The sequence below is a fragment of the Pomacea canaliculata genome, linkage group LG3 (genome assembly GCF_003073045.1).
Source record: "Pomacea canaliculata isolate SZHN2017 linkage group LG3, ASM307304v1, whole genome shotgun sequence".
NCBI lineage: Eukaryota > Metazoa > Mollusca > Gastropoda > Architaenioglossa > Ampullariidae > Pomacea > Pomacea canaliculata.
In genome coordinates, this window is record NC_037592.1 from 3,537,930 (window position 1) to 3,554,041 (window position 16,112).

Here is a 16,112-nt window from a genome sequence, read left to right on the forward strand (position 1 = left end):
CTCTTCATCTTCGTTTCTGATGTTGGGCGTACACTTGTATAATGTAATGTTGTGCGGTCGCAGCAGAGATTCGGATGGAGATAAGTCTGCTAGAGACTGAGTGCAGCTGATGACCGTCCAGCACCTCCTTCCTGACAATGAAGCGACACCGTTCATGCTTGACTGCGTCTCCGCTGAACACCAGAGCTTGTGGCCTTCATCTGTAGTTGACTCCCCGAAACCAGTCCATCGGACTTCCGCAAGTCCCACTATGTCCCAGCGGTAAACGCTGTCTCGTGTGTGAGTTTTCACTTGCCGCATTGAAAGAGTGTGCGAACATTCCATGTCGATAGTAGTTCCTTGTGTAGCAGCTGATTGTAGACTTGGGTGTAGACTTGGTTCCAGTAGCACACTGTCGCCTCCCTGGAGACACCAGAGGGTGCGCGGTCGTTGTGATCCGGGCCTCGACCGATCCGGCATGTTGCTTCTATTCTGTTTCGCTACATTAGTCCTTTCAGTGGGGCTTTGGCGAAAAACTTGTGGCGCCCATCTCCTCTCCAAGTATTTTATTGACTGCATAAGAACACGTCAGCCCTCACAGCGTTGGCCCAAGACGTTACGGGGTGTGGCTAGGTTAAGGACCTGAGCCAGCTGCTGAGAGTTGATTGCCATGTGAGGACCAGTGCTCCCGTCTGTCCCAGGACATGCTACCGGAAGTCAAAGGTGCTTCCTCTACATAGACACCCCGGACACTTTCATAAAGGAGAGAAATGACACATGACAAAATGACGGATTAATAAAGTGACGTCCAGAACTAAATGACGTCCTCCAGCCAAAGGTCAGCGTCTACACGCAATTCAAGCACAGTCCGCAGGCCAAAGATCAAACATGTATACTCAGTATACTGGCACATATATATAGTCTCTATATAGTCTTATATTATATACTATATTGTAATATATATATAACATGCTATATATACAGCAAAACTCTTTTAACAAGTGTTACTTTTGTCCTCATTCATATGCAACTTGGAATTTCTTGTCACATGTAATAATAATTAATAATAATAATTACTAGATGTACAGATTCCCGTGTTTTAATGGTTTTCCAAATGATTCAGTGCTAGGAAATGCGACTGGCTATCACCTGACCACTCACCGCGTGCAGGTGAGAGAAGAAAAATCCACTCCGACCATCAAAGCCGCCACCGAAGACCTCCGTCTCCTAGCAGCGTCCATGCGATGTTGAAAGGACTGAGAGTTGCTTCCCAGCAGCAGCTCCTCCTCTCTCTCCTTTCATCCGGGAGTCTGCAAAGATTCGCAGTTCGTCCACCGAGATGACTCATCGCGTTGAGGTCTAAGGCGTTGAAGATGATGTTCAGCTCGTCGGCGTCGATGTCCAAGCTGCTGGAAAGGTCCAGAAACTTCTCCCTCGTGATATATTTTCTTCGTTCAGCTTAGGAGCCTGGCCAGTAAGTTTTCCGCCGATTCAGGAGCATCATGGTAGCTAAGTGTTTTGACAGTCACTGAGGAACAAATAACCAGACTGGCATTCCACTCGTTATACGTCCGGCAGCACTCCATCACTCCAAGACAGGAAAAGACACCTTGTCCACTGTAGCATCACTATTCTCAGTTGGCAGGTTGTAAACTCCTCTGTATTCTTTCATTATACCAGGTGGGTTTGACAGTATTTTTCTATTTTCGCTTTAGGTTAAAGCAGTTAATGTTTTCAATCAATGTTAGCAATAATCCTCCACACAATGTGAGTGACTTGCAGGCCACCCAGCAGTTTCATTAGCATACCAGCGAGAACTCTCACATTTCCTCCACGCAACAGGTTTCACATGAAAGCGAGGGTTTTTCTTCCCGTGTGAACCGTCCCTTTACCTACCATCAAAGCAGTTTGCACTTTCAGCATGCATCCAACCTGAATAATTAAAAATGCATTCAGTCTAAAAGACAGACGAACAGCTATCTCCCCAGACTCCTACCACAGTTTTATGATACAAGCACAGCTGCACGGTCAAGTAGTCCCACCTTCATTTTCTGAAGTAATTTGCGAAGTTTTATAAATAAAAAAACCTGGGAATTCAGATCACTATCATTGCCAAAACGAAGGACATCTCCTCGACCTCACTGGATTAAAGGTCCACCATCACTACAATAGTAATGAGAGAAGATAAGCCAACAAAACTGACCTTGACCGTGAAACCTCGGGGTTACGACACGAGGGTTTGTATTTATAAACCGGTTCTTGACTTTCAGAGTCTGTGACCTTAGTAGGTAAATAATCCCTCGTGCTCAAAGAATCAATCCTGACAGGTCACAGAACGAGAGACCGGCAAAATAAAATGATTCCTCTCCCGGAGACATGAAACCACACCAACATTTACAACAACCAACCGTGGACCTCACACCGCGACTGTCTTGAGAGGCCACAACAGTTCTGTGAATGTTTACAAACAACATTCGCGATGTACGAGGATGGAATGTGGCTTGTGAGGATTAGGGCAGCAAGGCCCAGCTCGGTGATCATGACTATGAACCGTGTCCTGCTGCTCCCTCTGCTGTCGCACGTGTGTTTTGTTATTTTCTAGTCACGTGGAAACTTCTGTCAGCCTGCACACAACTCTGTCGGGGGTCTTATCTCTTTTGGGTGTTTGCTGACGAGCGATCCCTCGATCTGTGTCAACGCACTGTGTGTGTGTGTAGTCGGGTGGTGGGGCTACATACCTGTGTGTGTTTGTGTGTGTGGGCGTGTGCATGCAAGTGCGACACTACAAATCTTTTGCGTCTCATCATGTCTACAGCTCTTCTTCTCCTCAACATAAGCTCAGTCCCATCAGGAACATTATGCCGAGCTAAAATCTCGCAGGTCGTGCTTCATGTGTTCATGTCAAATGGTATTTTTTTAGCATGGTGACGACCAATAACTCGCTCTCATATGATGCAGAGGAGAAACATCAGACCGAGCTAGGGGAACACCCACGTGACCTCACCAGTAAAACACAATACTGTGCAGGGTTCACAGGTGCCCGGATCAGTAATGACCACCGAGACCTTCTCATACCCGATATGCTGTCGTTAGTAACGGGTGTGTCACCCTTCGGTCAGATCCAGCATCTGGATATAAACACTTCTTTCGGCTGCAATAGCTGACTGCTGGGCTGGCCTTGCAGGGGTGGGGTTAGTATTTCATTTACTTGTATTTCCCGTCCATTCATTGCCCTTTCTACTCATAAGGCGAGCTCACCAACAGGTGGAAGCAATTTCTTATGAAATAATCCACCAGCCGACATCGACGGTTTTGGAGGTTCGTAAGCTTCGAACGTTGACACAGTTGAGAGAGAAGATAGCCTCTTGAACACAAGCTCGTGCAGAGTTATTCTCGATTTTTCCAAATTCCCTCCCACCACCGACACCAGATCCGCAACCTCCTCAAAAACTCCCTTCCCAAGAGCCACCATAAAAGCCGCCTTGAACTTGGTAACAAAGCATGTGGATATATTATAAAGGTGGTCTTGTGGGTACTGTAGCTGTCACGTGACCTTCATCACCATATAGCCTTTTATTTGTTGTAAGAGAAGGACATTGAGGAGAACTGGGAAGACGGTGGGCGACAAAGCAGACGTTTACACATGAATGTGCGAGCTTTCTCTAGATGGAGTGAATGAGGAAATGTCGAGTAGAGAAAGCCTGCTCTCAACCACCCGTTTCTTCGTGGTTCGCCTGTTTCATTACAATTATGAAAAATTCCGACGGGTTTTAAGCAAGCCCTCAGTACTGACTACCCTGTACAACGGGTTTAGTTTAAACATCACTCGTTCTTATCAAGTACTGCTGCACTTGAAAATAACCTCGTTGAAAATAACCTATGCGAAAAACATTTTTAAGAGGTTGAATCCCGTTCACATGACATATATGACTAGTTAAATAGAGCACTGTAAAAAATAATAATAAATTTAATTTATATGCTGTTTTACCCCACCACGAACAGCTAGCTCAAAGTGACAGTGACTGACAAAAAATATAAACACAGAATAAAACAGAAAAGCCAATTGTGTTCATGGTTACTCCTGTTGAAAAGAAGGTGAATGCCATCAGTATCGATACAGTGACTTCCGTTCAGCACCACGACGACACAATCCCTTTCTACTCTTCTTCTGTCACAGTGTTTTGACTTTCGGTTATAGTTGTAGTCGTAGTGGTAGTAGTAGTGGTGGTGGCATTTTGAAAAGTGATCTAAACCTCTTGTCCAATGACATCACTTAAGTATTCACGGAGGCTGCAGTCACCCGCACACAACCGTGACGTCACAAATACCCGTTTGGGTCACATGACTCGTAACGTCACAAAGCAAAAAGGTTAGTTTTAAAAAATCCCCAAATATGTAGAAAATAAAAGGCTGGTCTATCATTACTTTAAAAAAAAATTCTTCTTGCATACTCAAGCGTGTTATTCTGCCCAATCCACAACTCTGCATCCGCACTTAGTTCATGTTTGTCGTGGTGTTATTCACACACTTAGTTCATGTTTGTCGTGGTGTTATTCACACACTTAGTTCATGTTTGTCGTGGTGCCATCCACACACTTAGTTCATGCATGTTTGTCGTGGTGTTATTCACACACTTAGTTCATGCATGTTTGTCGTGGTGTCATCCACACATTTAGTTCATGTTTGTCGTGGTGCCATCTGCTTGCTGACCCTTTGACTTCTTTTATGGTTGACTATTGGCTTGTTCTTTAATCTTTCGCGTGCAGCGCTCTAAGCCCGCCTCCACATAGAGAAATGAGCTTTACAAATTCTACTACTTCTGAGGGTATTATTATTATTATTATTATTATTATTATTATTATTATTATTATTATTATTAAAAACTCTCTACATAAGCCAATAGTCTCTGCACAAACAATTTTACGATGAACACAACGCTGATGTCAGGCCCCGCGTGTGCGCGTGCAATCATCTGCGTGCGTCTGCGTGTGGCTGTATTTCTGGTTGGCAAATAGACAGACCACCATCTGTTACAGGGTGGGTCGCAGGCTAGCCACATAAGCACGCCAATAAACAGCGCCCACGTATGGTGGTGCACTTCATTGATCCCCCGCCACTGGCGCCCCCTAGCGGCTTTGATAACACACGCGCTCATCAGGCGGTTCCTTTTAAAACAGATTCGGCACATCCCATCTTGATACGGGTGCTGACCTCTTGCACACGATGACAGTCCGAGTAAACAGAATACTTAAATTTAGAAAAAAAACTGCCTCTGGTTCAACGTCTGATTTCTGACTGGAGCCTCGATTTGAACTTTCACCCAAGGAGGAATCACTGAGGGGAGATGGATTCAAAGATTTATAATAACTAAAAGTATGACAATTAATTTTTCTTTGCTCTGTACTTACTGTGCACCAGGCTACACTTCAAACAACGAGAAACTTCTGTAGAGAACAAATATTGCAATGTTAGCAATGTGTGGCTGGTTCAGAAACCGATTAATCTGCACCACACAGAAAAATACTATTTGTGAAGTCAATAAATGAGAAACGACTAACCTACGCACGCGGTTCCATTCAGTTTTACAGCCTTTGTCATTTACAACCTGTTCCGCCAGATGTCGACGATATTTGCCATTCATTCATTCATTTATCTTTCATCGCTGACATTCCTGATAATCTTTGAAAGTCCACGGGGGTTCTCTCCACAAGTTTATCATCTTTCTTGGCCAGAGACCTTTTATTCCAGATTTCTGAGCCTCATTCAAGGAATATGTCGCTCGCCTGGCCCAGAATGAAACTACAAAAATGTTGACAACATCCCGGGTATCTCCGAATCACTCTGATCTGTTAGTTGTGAAGAACTTCATGACAGGGCCAAAACTTCTAGCATTAAAGAGACATATACCCCAGAGAATGGAGAGTGGAGAGTGTTTCAAACACAAGAACACAAATATTGGGTTAGTGTTGCCATGTCACACCAGATGTCAGGGTGAGGTCATGCACACCTGAACTGCGACACTCACCTCGCGGGTGTACTTGACGGGTGTATCCTGTCACTGAGGGTATGAGAGTACAAAGCCAGTAGACATAGGTCACTGCACACAGGACTTGAAAACTCTCTCGTGCCCACCCACCCACATCCAAACACACAGAGATACTTCCAACGTGTAGGCTAGAGTTTCAACCTACTCACCCACATACACGCATAGACACGCAATACATATACACGGACACACACAGGCGTGCACACGCTTTTTCATTCATGCACATCTTCCGGAAACATACAGGCAACAGCAGCACACTGAAATATTATCATCATCATTCTGTCTCGACATGGCTTCCAAACACACAGTCTACCTCGAAAAACACAAGCTTGAAAAATATCTGACACCAGTCGTGGATTATTTTCTTTGTCCCTCTACCTTAGTGTTATCATTGAAAGAGAGACGAAAATGTTCAGCAAGGTGCTCAACCACTCACCTCTACCTTACTGTCCAACCAGAAACTGCCACCTGCCTCAATCTTTGTAACCAATAAGTATTTCCCAAAACATTCACCAATCTGTTATCCAGAATAATCAGAGTGAAACCTTTCTGCTTGGAAACCGTGAAATTCCATTCTGAGTAAACCGAAAAAGTAATGTAAAAAACACTTGAGATCAGTCAAAGGCACTCGCCGATTTGTAAACAGTTCTCGGTCCTCAAGTAGCGGTTCGAAAAGGTGGAATTGCCGCCGACTTCAAAGAAAGTGCGTACTCCGCGAAGCGCGACCGTCACGTCACACACGAACGTGCGAGTGCGTGCACACGCGCAACCAGGCCGTCACCCGCAGCACGAGGTGTGTTTACACCGCCGCTCACCTGTGGTCTGGTAGACCGTAGTAGACGTTATAATCTTTCAACACGCGAGGGCCTCGCAATCCAACAGCTGCGAATTCCATCTTTCAAACGCACGCCAACCGAAAAAAAAAAAAAAAATCACGACACGTCGATAGCCACAGATGTCACGATTCACTTAGTCGGTAAAGGCTGTGAAAGTAAGGACAGCCACGTGACGGCACAGTGTGTACATGACAGTCTACGACTTGAGTGGCCGTTATAAGGGTATAATCAACTGTGACGTCACCCCACCCTGTCAGGAGGCTGTGGTATGATTTGGGTGTGCGGAAAATGAGGTGTCGGCGATAGAAAAGGAGCAGGTGGAAAGGGCAGGCTGAGAGAAAACTCCATTCTCGTATACAATACAAACAGCTCATCATTATTTTTTAGAATAAAGGGAGAAAAGAATCGATGATCTACGTAAGACATGGAGTGGGACGAGACAGCACTTAAGCAAAGCACACACACACAAAAATAATAAATAAATAAAACAAAACAATAATCATCGAAAGTCTGACGAAGCTGTAAAAAAATGGCTGTGTTAATGTAAGCAAGTGTCATTGCTTTGTTTGTTTGTTTTTAACGGTGATTCTCTTCACAATCTGAACTCGCCAGGCGGGTAAGTTCTACACTCGACTGAACAAGTCGATGCTTTATTCCAAGGGAAACCGTAGGAATCGATGACGACTTTCAACAGGTGGTCTTTCACCTGAGTCATCAGAGAATGTGACGTCTTGTGGTTTGTGAATTTCGACAATAACTGAAACGTGTGGTGGTTTGTTAACCTGGACTGTAACTGAGACTTCTGGTGGTTTGTTAACTTGGAGAATAACGATTCCGAACACAGATGTCTGGTAGGCATGCATATATATATATGTGTGTCTGTGTGTGCGCGCGCGTGCTAGTGTGTCTGTGTGTGTGTAAGCTTGTGCCTCCGTGTGGGAAAGTGTCACGTTTGTGTCTGTTTCTGTAAACCTACACCACGAACTTGTATTACTGGACTGCTGGCAGACAAGGTTTTCAAGTTAACTACTAAAACGAGGCAGGTTTATACTAAGCTTCCGGTTTAGTCTCACATTCTTTGTTTAGGCTCGCCGAGACTAACAGCGGAGAACTTCGCAAGAGGCTTAGCGTTGGTCTCGGCAGACAGACAGCAGTCCACCTACACACATCCATGCTGAGATGTTCTTAGTTCCCCTTACAGGAAAGGCCTGCTCTGCTCAAAAGCAAATTCTAAAATACTATAATCCTCATCCTCACTCAAAAACAAACAAACAAACAAACAAACAAACAAACAAAGAAACAAACAAACAAAAAAAAAAAACCCAACCATATAAATGAAAATCCAAACTAGAAAAAAGGGATTGTATGAATCATACCGATACGCATTTCAGACAGAAGGAAAAAAGTGAAACTCCAAACTAGAAAAGGGATTGCATGAATATATACGAAGGAAAAAAAAGAAACACAAAAGATATATGCATGAAGTAAAGGAAGACAACATCATCAAGAAAGTTATAACATGATATATACTCTGAGGAACAGAATACAATAAATAATTCGCCAGGTTAGAGAGAGTTATCAAGCAGGCACTTTTAAGACTCGTGTCCAAAGTCAGGTCAATAATAATTTTACAGGTAATATTCAAAATAATGAAGTCGAGACCGTTCTATCGCGCGTGCTGCTTTCTGTTCTTCACGCGCTGGACAAAAGTGGTTAGTAGAGACAACAGCCGCTGAGCCGCATAAGCAACACCACCCCTCTGTGATGACTCACAGCTTACTATCCATAATAAACTCACCACTAGCAACTCCGCAGGCAATACCAACTTGTCCTATATGCTTTTCTAGGGAAGATCGAAGCACTTTCAGGTGTCCAGGTGTTTTGGGAGGTGTCTTCATTCTAAATTTCACACATCCTCCACTTTTACTGGTCATCTAGACTGCCAGCATGATCTAGGATAAGTTAAAATGAATTCACTGTGTGTACATGTATTAAATAGCTACACTGCCAGTGTCCCAGTCACAAAGCCTAAATGCCACAGACTTTCTGACAGCAGTCAGGGGTGAAAACTATTGTCTTCTGGAGACCTGCACACCTCAGGATTTAAGGCAATACATGTACTAGCGATAACCGAAATAGCTCGTGTATCGTTAAACGACTATCTGTTCTATTTGGATTGGAAAACGAAAAGATTTGGTACTATCAGCGACACCAGTGGGATCACTGTAAACAATAGTCAACAGTAAATATTTGCTTTGTTGTAACTGACGAACAAGAGTTTAATGTTGATTGCAGTCCCGACTAAGACTTTCCTCCAGATTGTTGTAATCTGGTTCGGTGACATCAGCATCAGAGATCCTGACATCCTAAAGCAGCAAACTCGGAAAACATGACAACCTTCTTTTTCCGTTATTGTGTTAGAGGATCGAGATGAATATATTTACTCCACTTTGTGACAAAGAGACATTTTCAAACTAAGACTAGATGCGAAAGGGTTGAAAAAGAAAGAGACAGAGAGGTAGGGTAGAAAAGAAGAGGGAACGAACTTTCTAGACTGAAGAGAAGGTTGATGGTAAATTAAGATCCCACCAGGATGAAGATCACGTCAGGTACCATCGATCGTGCAAACAAACCTGTGTGCAGGTCAGCGACAGGTGTTGCTGACGACAATGAAATGTCCCCCCTCCGAGCCTCCAGAAAGAAATGTGCGCGTGAGCCGACAGCTCGTGCTGTGCACACTGTGCTCTGTACTAGTCTTGTCTTAGTATCCAGACAAGCATGAATACAACTGAAGTGTAAATCTTATTAAATCCGCAAAGTAATGGATATTTATTGGTTCGGCAATTAACCTACCAATCAGCTTTTCCCCCCATAATTCTTACCGGTAGGGTAAAAGACACTCTCATGGCAGTAGTAGGTCTGAGCATTAATTATTATTTTCTGTGTCTAAAGAACGGAGAAGCCAGAGTCCAATCCTCTCTTTCTGCTGCCTGCATCTTCCATGATAAGTCAGATACCTATTCCAGACTGAAGGGCTAGGGTTGTTTTCTTGCCAAAAGCCTACGTGGATCTCGAACGAACAACCGTCTACTTCTCGTTGAAGTACTTTCTTTTTTAAACAGGAATGCTTCAATGGACATAAAGAAAATACAGGGACAAAAAGACAAAAGTGACAGATAAGCAGAGAGAGAGGTTGACGAATAAAACCATTGAAAGGAAAAGAGAATTGTGTCTTACCACGACAAGCTTCGAAGGCCCTCGTCTAAGGAGCCGACGTACTCTTCAATGTTGTCTTGCCCGCCGATGCCAGCCTGATCCAGATTCTCGGTGGAGCGCAGCCTTTCTCGTATCTTCTCGCGATTCTTGGTCTCCATGGCCTCGGCGATGCCGCGAAAGCCCTTGGTGAACTCCTCCACGCTGATGCGGCCATCGCGGTCCTTGTCCAGCTCGGCGAAGACGTCCCGCAGGTCGTCAGTGGACAGCTCGGAGCAGACACGGGACAGCTCCTGCTGGTCGATGAACCCTGACCCGTCGAGGTCGCAGGCTTTGAACAGCGCCCCCAGGCGACTTTCATGTTCGCCCGAGTCCATTAGGTTATCCTCTCGGCGGAACTGCTGCACACAGCTCGATGCTGGAACAGGGACAGAAAGGTTGTGTTTGAGGATTGAAGATTGAAGCGCTTCTTAACAGGACCAAGATGATCAAATATGTGACAAAGTTTAGCCATTGTTTGTTTACCATCGACACATCAAAGTGCGCCAAACATAGCCACATGTTCAATTCAATTTACAATCATAATACATAGGAGCACATACTTTTTAAAGGAACACGAATCAAACTGCATGAGAAATTATTTACTAGCATAACAAAATTTTAAAAATTCTGCAGAAAGAAAGAAAAAGGACAGAGATGTCTAATGTATGCTCTAATCAATGTCACTATTCTTTTCTGATTGAGTTCACCGAGTTTCTTGCTAAACTTGAGCTGCCAATCAATATCTGACCTTTTTCTGAATACATCACTTTATAATTTATGTCGTAGTCACTGACTGGAGGTTAACACCCTCGTGCACTCTGACCGTGCTTGTTTGTGTATGTGTGAGAGAGAGAGAGTGAAGGATAAGGTACTACAGAGATAGTTTTCTGGTACTGTTATGAATGAACTTTGACAGACTAGTTCCATAGTCATGCGAAGGTTGCGGTTATTGCATCGAGATGAAACTAATGGACAGGTCAGCTTGGAACTCGTGTCAACACCGCCGCAATATTGAGGATGTCATGTCCAGGTATTTTCTTTTTTCCCCCTTAACTGTCCTCGCTGTCTGCATTGTTTTCTTGAGCTACTGTATCTTATATTTCAAAACTGAGGAAGTAGATGTCAATATGTTGGTGTTCCATGCTGGTTTACAGGAAGAGGAGAAATTATCTCGAGCAGCTAGCCCTGTAAACAGATGCCATATGGAGGAGAAAAAAAAACAAAACCCAGCGTACCCGAGACGAGATCTGAACCCACGACAACCGATCGTCATTGCATGGATGAAAGGCGCTAATGATTGTGCCCTCGGACTGCCCATGCCGATTAATTACAAGTGGTCAGATAATCTAAGTGGTACCAAAGGCTATCTTCGTGCAAGTGAACGGTCGATAGGATATTGACACTGGATGTTCACTTGAAAAGTGCGATAATTGTGCGACACAAACAATTTGCATAAAGTTCATAAGGTCAGCGTTGGACTAGAGCGAGCACACCTTTAGTTAAAATCTGACTGAAACAAAATCATCTGTTTAGAAAAGAAATGCAGAGATACAGCACAACATGAATGACAATAGACAAATGCTGGAAAAGATGACAATGTATTAAACATCGCAGTTTGTTCCTGAACTTGTCCTAATCTCCCCTCCCTTAAAAGAAAACCAACATCCCTCCAACATCACACACTCACATAAGAGAACATTCCTGAACACAGATATATATCATGTGTATATATGTCTATGTAAATGTTATTTCATTTTACATCAGATGATTGTGTGTGTTAAGGTTTATCACTTTCTGCGACTAGCCACACCCCCGCCGAAGATGGTATCAGTGGACCGACCACCTTAATTTGTGGTCAACTAGTACTAGTCAAGGGATGCTGATGCTGCTGCTGCTGATGATGATGATGATGTCGGCGTCTTTTTTGATCGATAGTAAGCCCATGGACGATTGAGCTACATCAATACTACTAATAGTAAATGCAGCGCTCAGCTATAGTAAATGCACCCAGACCCATGCAGCCTCCTTCCACACCAATATTCCTCTCGGGGGCATGCGCATGCTCAGGTCACCTGCAGTCAATGTTATTGCAAAACAACAAAAGATGCTTCTGCACCACACCTAGATGTGCAATATTCAGTTCTTGCCTGCATCGATATGTGCACATGTTGGCGGGAACATGCAGGGTCCCCCGCCCGCTCCCCACCCGCTCCCTACCCTACAATCATGTCCACACCTTTGCCCTCGTCAATGCGCTGAACCGAGCCCTTCAGTCGCTGGTGCATGGCCCAGTCGCCCAGGTATGTACATCGGCTGTCAAGCTGCTTGCATTGCAGGACTCCATTGCCGTGCAACAGGTGCACACCGTGTTCAGACCAGTCTATAGATTTTTAACCACAGTAGGAGTTTTCCGAACTCGAACTTTTTCTAACGATACTCTCTTTTCTCCTCCATTTCGCAATAATAGTGTGTGTTTGTCTATCACTTGAACTTTGACCTGCACCAAAATGTTTGGATGCTGAGCACGTAAGCAAGAGAAAGAAAGAGAGAAATTGTGAAAAAGAAAAGAGTGATATCACACTGAATGGGATAGTCACAACAATAGTCGGTGTGCAGGTGTATGATGTATGATGTCCAATGAATAAAGATGTGAGCATGATGTGACTGAGAAATAGTTTAGAAATACTGCAATAGTCGTCCTGTAGCACACCTGAACAGCTTACATACCTGATGACCACCAGGTGTGAATAGTGTACTGGCAACACCCATACCGAAGAGGGGAGGAATATTAAGTCTGAGATTTTCATTTACCTGAGTTGCAGTTACCTTCGTTGCTTTAGTGTGTTGCGGGACAGATCCTATCGCATTGTTTTTATATTTAAAAATTGGAAATATATTTTTGAAAATGTAAACAAGCCTAGCTCGCCATTGCTTCAAACTTGCGAAAGGTCGATGATACAAACTTCCGAGATTGGAACATCAGAACCGTTGGAAACCACTTTCGAATGATGACTGTACTGAGTGTGCAGTTCAAATACAAACTGTTGAGGCATTGACAATGAACTAACTTACCTCTGAAATGAGACTGCAGGTGGGCTGAGCAGTCAACTATCCCAGAAACCCCATCATGTCACTCGGTACACAAAATGTTGTCCGCCAAACGTGTAGTCAGGAAGCCATTTGGTGTCTGGACTAACCTCAACTAGGCTACACAAGCTTTTTGGGGACTTTGAGACAGTTTTCAGCAGTCGTCTGCTCCTTTCCACGCGTGTGAGCTGGTCAGCGATAAACTAACAGCTGGGAGTTGAGCAGACGCCAGTCCACACCGCGTTCAGACGACTGACTGCCCGCGGGCTGCACACACCGTGCGAAGCTTTCGACAGACGAGTGCACTCGAGTGAAACCAAGCGAACACTTATCTGACAAGTCTTGAAATGGATGACACAGACAAGGCATAGCTTTCAATCCATAAACAGTAAATTTAAACCGCCCAGCCCCAGGTGTGTGGTCAAACCGAGAAAAGTTTGTTGGTGAGGTGTCATGGCGGCCGGGTCGTCTGCACACGCGTCCCTGTAGTGGGGAATGGCTGTGTTGTGTGTTGTAGGAACAGGCAGGCAGATACCTGTAAGCAGTTTACACACGTGTACGCCCCTTTGAAGGATCGGTTACATACACAACAAATAATATTGTGTTGCCGTATTTACACAGCGCGTGTTTGTGTTCTGTATGCACGTGAACATCAATATGGCGACACGTCACCGATAACGAACACTTCCTACTGCTGCACGAATTCGCATCTCTTTTTTTTTTTCTTCTTCTCAAAAGTACTTTGGGACTAAAAAGCAAGCGACAGCAGGAAAGCAGAGATCCAAGGAGGAGATAATAATGTTGTCACATCACAGCCATGTTGACGACGTATTTCAAAGGGAGAGAATTAAGCTAGTGCCTCATGAATGTCTTGTTCCACACTGAACGAGAAATAAATCCAGGTACAGCACCAGAATAAAAGACATAACAAAGGATTTTTAAAAAGCTTTGAATAGTTTAAAAATGTGCACATGTGACCGAGATGATCGAGGCTGTCGCTAAAGTGATCGATAGTTTATTTGCTCCATGCAACATTTTGCGAACTCCGCATCGCTGATTACATGCCTTGCATTTCTGTGTTTATTGACATCATAATGAATGTGGGTTGTGGATAAACAGGTTGCTAAACATGTCCACACTTCCAACATTTATCCTGTCCAACACTAGCGCCTTCCTGCTTGTTTTAATCCTCTCTGTCTTAGCGAGAATTCAATCTTAATTTGGTTGTTGTGGTTGTTGTTGTTGTTGTTGTTGTTGTTATTATTGCTAGTTGCATTGTTTAGGGACGGCAGCAAAACAACTGAAGCCGGACGGTGACTGGCTTTTATATGGCAACACAAAATGTTTTAGCAAAACGAAACGAGGAAGAACTCACATTAGACAGACATCGAGTTTTAGTCAACAACCTTGCCCCTAATTACTGTATTGTAATAAGTAGAGTGGTTTTTAATTAATGTTTCGTCTAGAGAGGCGTGTACATCCACATGCACACACAGCATCCGCACACAATTACACATGCACATACATACATAGACATAGACAAGCGCGCGAGCACACGTACATACACACGTATAAACACACGCGCAAACAACATACACGCATACTAGCACGCACACAAAAAAGTCGGAATAACATTTAGCAACATTGCAAATCATAGACATAAAAATGTACAGCTCGTTATTTAAGATTCAGTTTTTAATCGACTACGAAGGGAGAGGAGTAGGGCATTGCCTGGTAACAGCCTCAGTATGAGATCGAGTAAAACATTTGGCGACATTCCTTTATCGAAATGATTTGTCAGTTAATAATGATATTGCCCAGAGAGAGAGAGAGATGATTTGAGATTTGAATTATTTATTTGAATTATTTATTTGGTGGGTTGACGACCCTTTCAAAGCAGGGCGTGGTATACATTTCGTCCTCGGCAGGAGAATATACAGAGAGAGAGGAGAACCGACGACAACAACTACAGAACGGAGGAGAAAAAGAAGGAGACTATGGATGTCATTGTCGTCCAGCAAGCAGCCTGCAGTTTGCTGTCCACCAAGTTCCCTGGGGAGGCAAACTAAATCCTCATGGCCTTATGTTGATTTATGTAGCCGCTCCTCCAAAAGGCGGGGAAATTCACATGACCGTGGCGCTGAACATGCAGGTGCATTGTGTGCATGACCTGAGGGGTGCGCGCGCGCACACACACACAGACAGAACACGTGCACACACTCCCTCATTCTCCCTTTCTCTCACTCACACAGAGTAAGACCGTTGGAAGATTCGAGAGTGAAAAAGGAAGATGGTGAAGACAAAGACAACAACACAATGGACTAAAGTCACTAAAAGATCAACTGTTACAGTAAAGGTCACTAACCTGATTAATTTCCAGTCGACTGTGCCCTCAGAATGATGCTCAAGCGGTGGTCTTGCGAGTCCCGAGAGGACAACCACCAGCACGACCTAAACTGACATGAACACTGCGGGTACATGACAACTTGCCTTGTCAAACACACAGTTAGCACACAGCCAGCCATGCGTGAAGCCTGATCGCCTTGCCAGGTACCTGCGCACTTCTACACTAAATGAAAGTTGTAAAGGTAGGAGGGGGACTGTTCCGCTAAATAACTTCTTGCTTGAGGTGAAATGTTGGATGTCTGAGTTGCTTTTCAACGAGCAGCAGTTATTTTGTATCCTGTTTGACTCACCGAGTTTACCAACCTGTACAGTCTAGCTAACACCTAGCTAACACATAGCTAACACCTAGCTAACACCTACTGCTTACATAAGAAGACAACCTAACGGAATCCAGTGTTAAGTGAAATACAATGAGTGAATTTTTGAAGCTGGCTTAAATGCAAGGCAAAGTTTATTTTAACTTGTTCGAGCGTTTACAGAAGCACACTAACAGGCTAGGTTTA

General features: G+C 44.0%; 1 protein-coding gene across 7 annotated transcripts in view; it reads right to left on the bottom strand.

Annotated features, from left to right (window-relative positions):
- LOC112559799 (ras and EF-hand domain-containing protein homolog) overlaps positions 1-15,721 on the bottom strand; it is a 37,065-nt gene extending 21,344 nt beyond the window's left edge. For 2 of the 7 annotated variants that reach the window (XM_025231214.1, XM_025231212.1), the window contains exons 1-2: positions 13,189-13,717; positions 10,099-10,492 (exon numbers count right to left, since the gene is read on the bottom strand). In XM_025231214.1, coding sequence (XP_025086999.1) covers positions 10,099-10,451 — 353 coding nt within the window. In that variant the 5' untranslated portion in view covers positions 10,452-10,492; positions 13,189-13,717. Of the gene's footprint in view, positions 1-1,140; positions 1,872-6,004; positions 6,021-6,461; positions 7,085-10,098; positions 10,493-13,188; positions 13,718-15,568 lie in introns of those variants that run through there. The other 5 variants (XM_025231213.1, XM_025231215.1, XM_025231216.1 and 2 more) reach the window with 5 other exon arrangements.
- Positions 15,722-16,112: the final 391 nt, after the last annotated feature.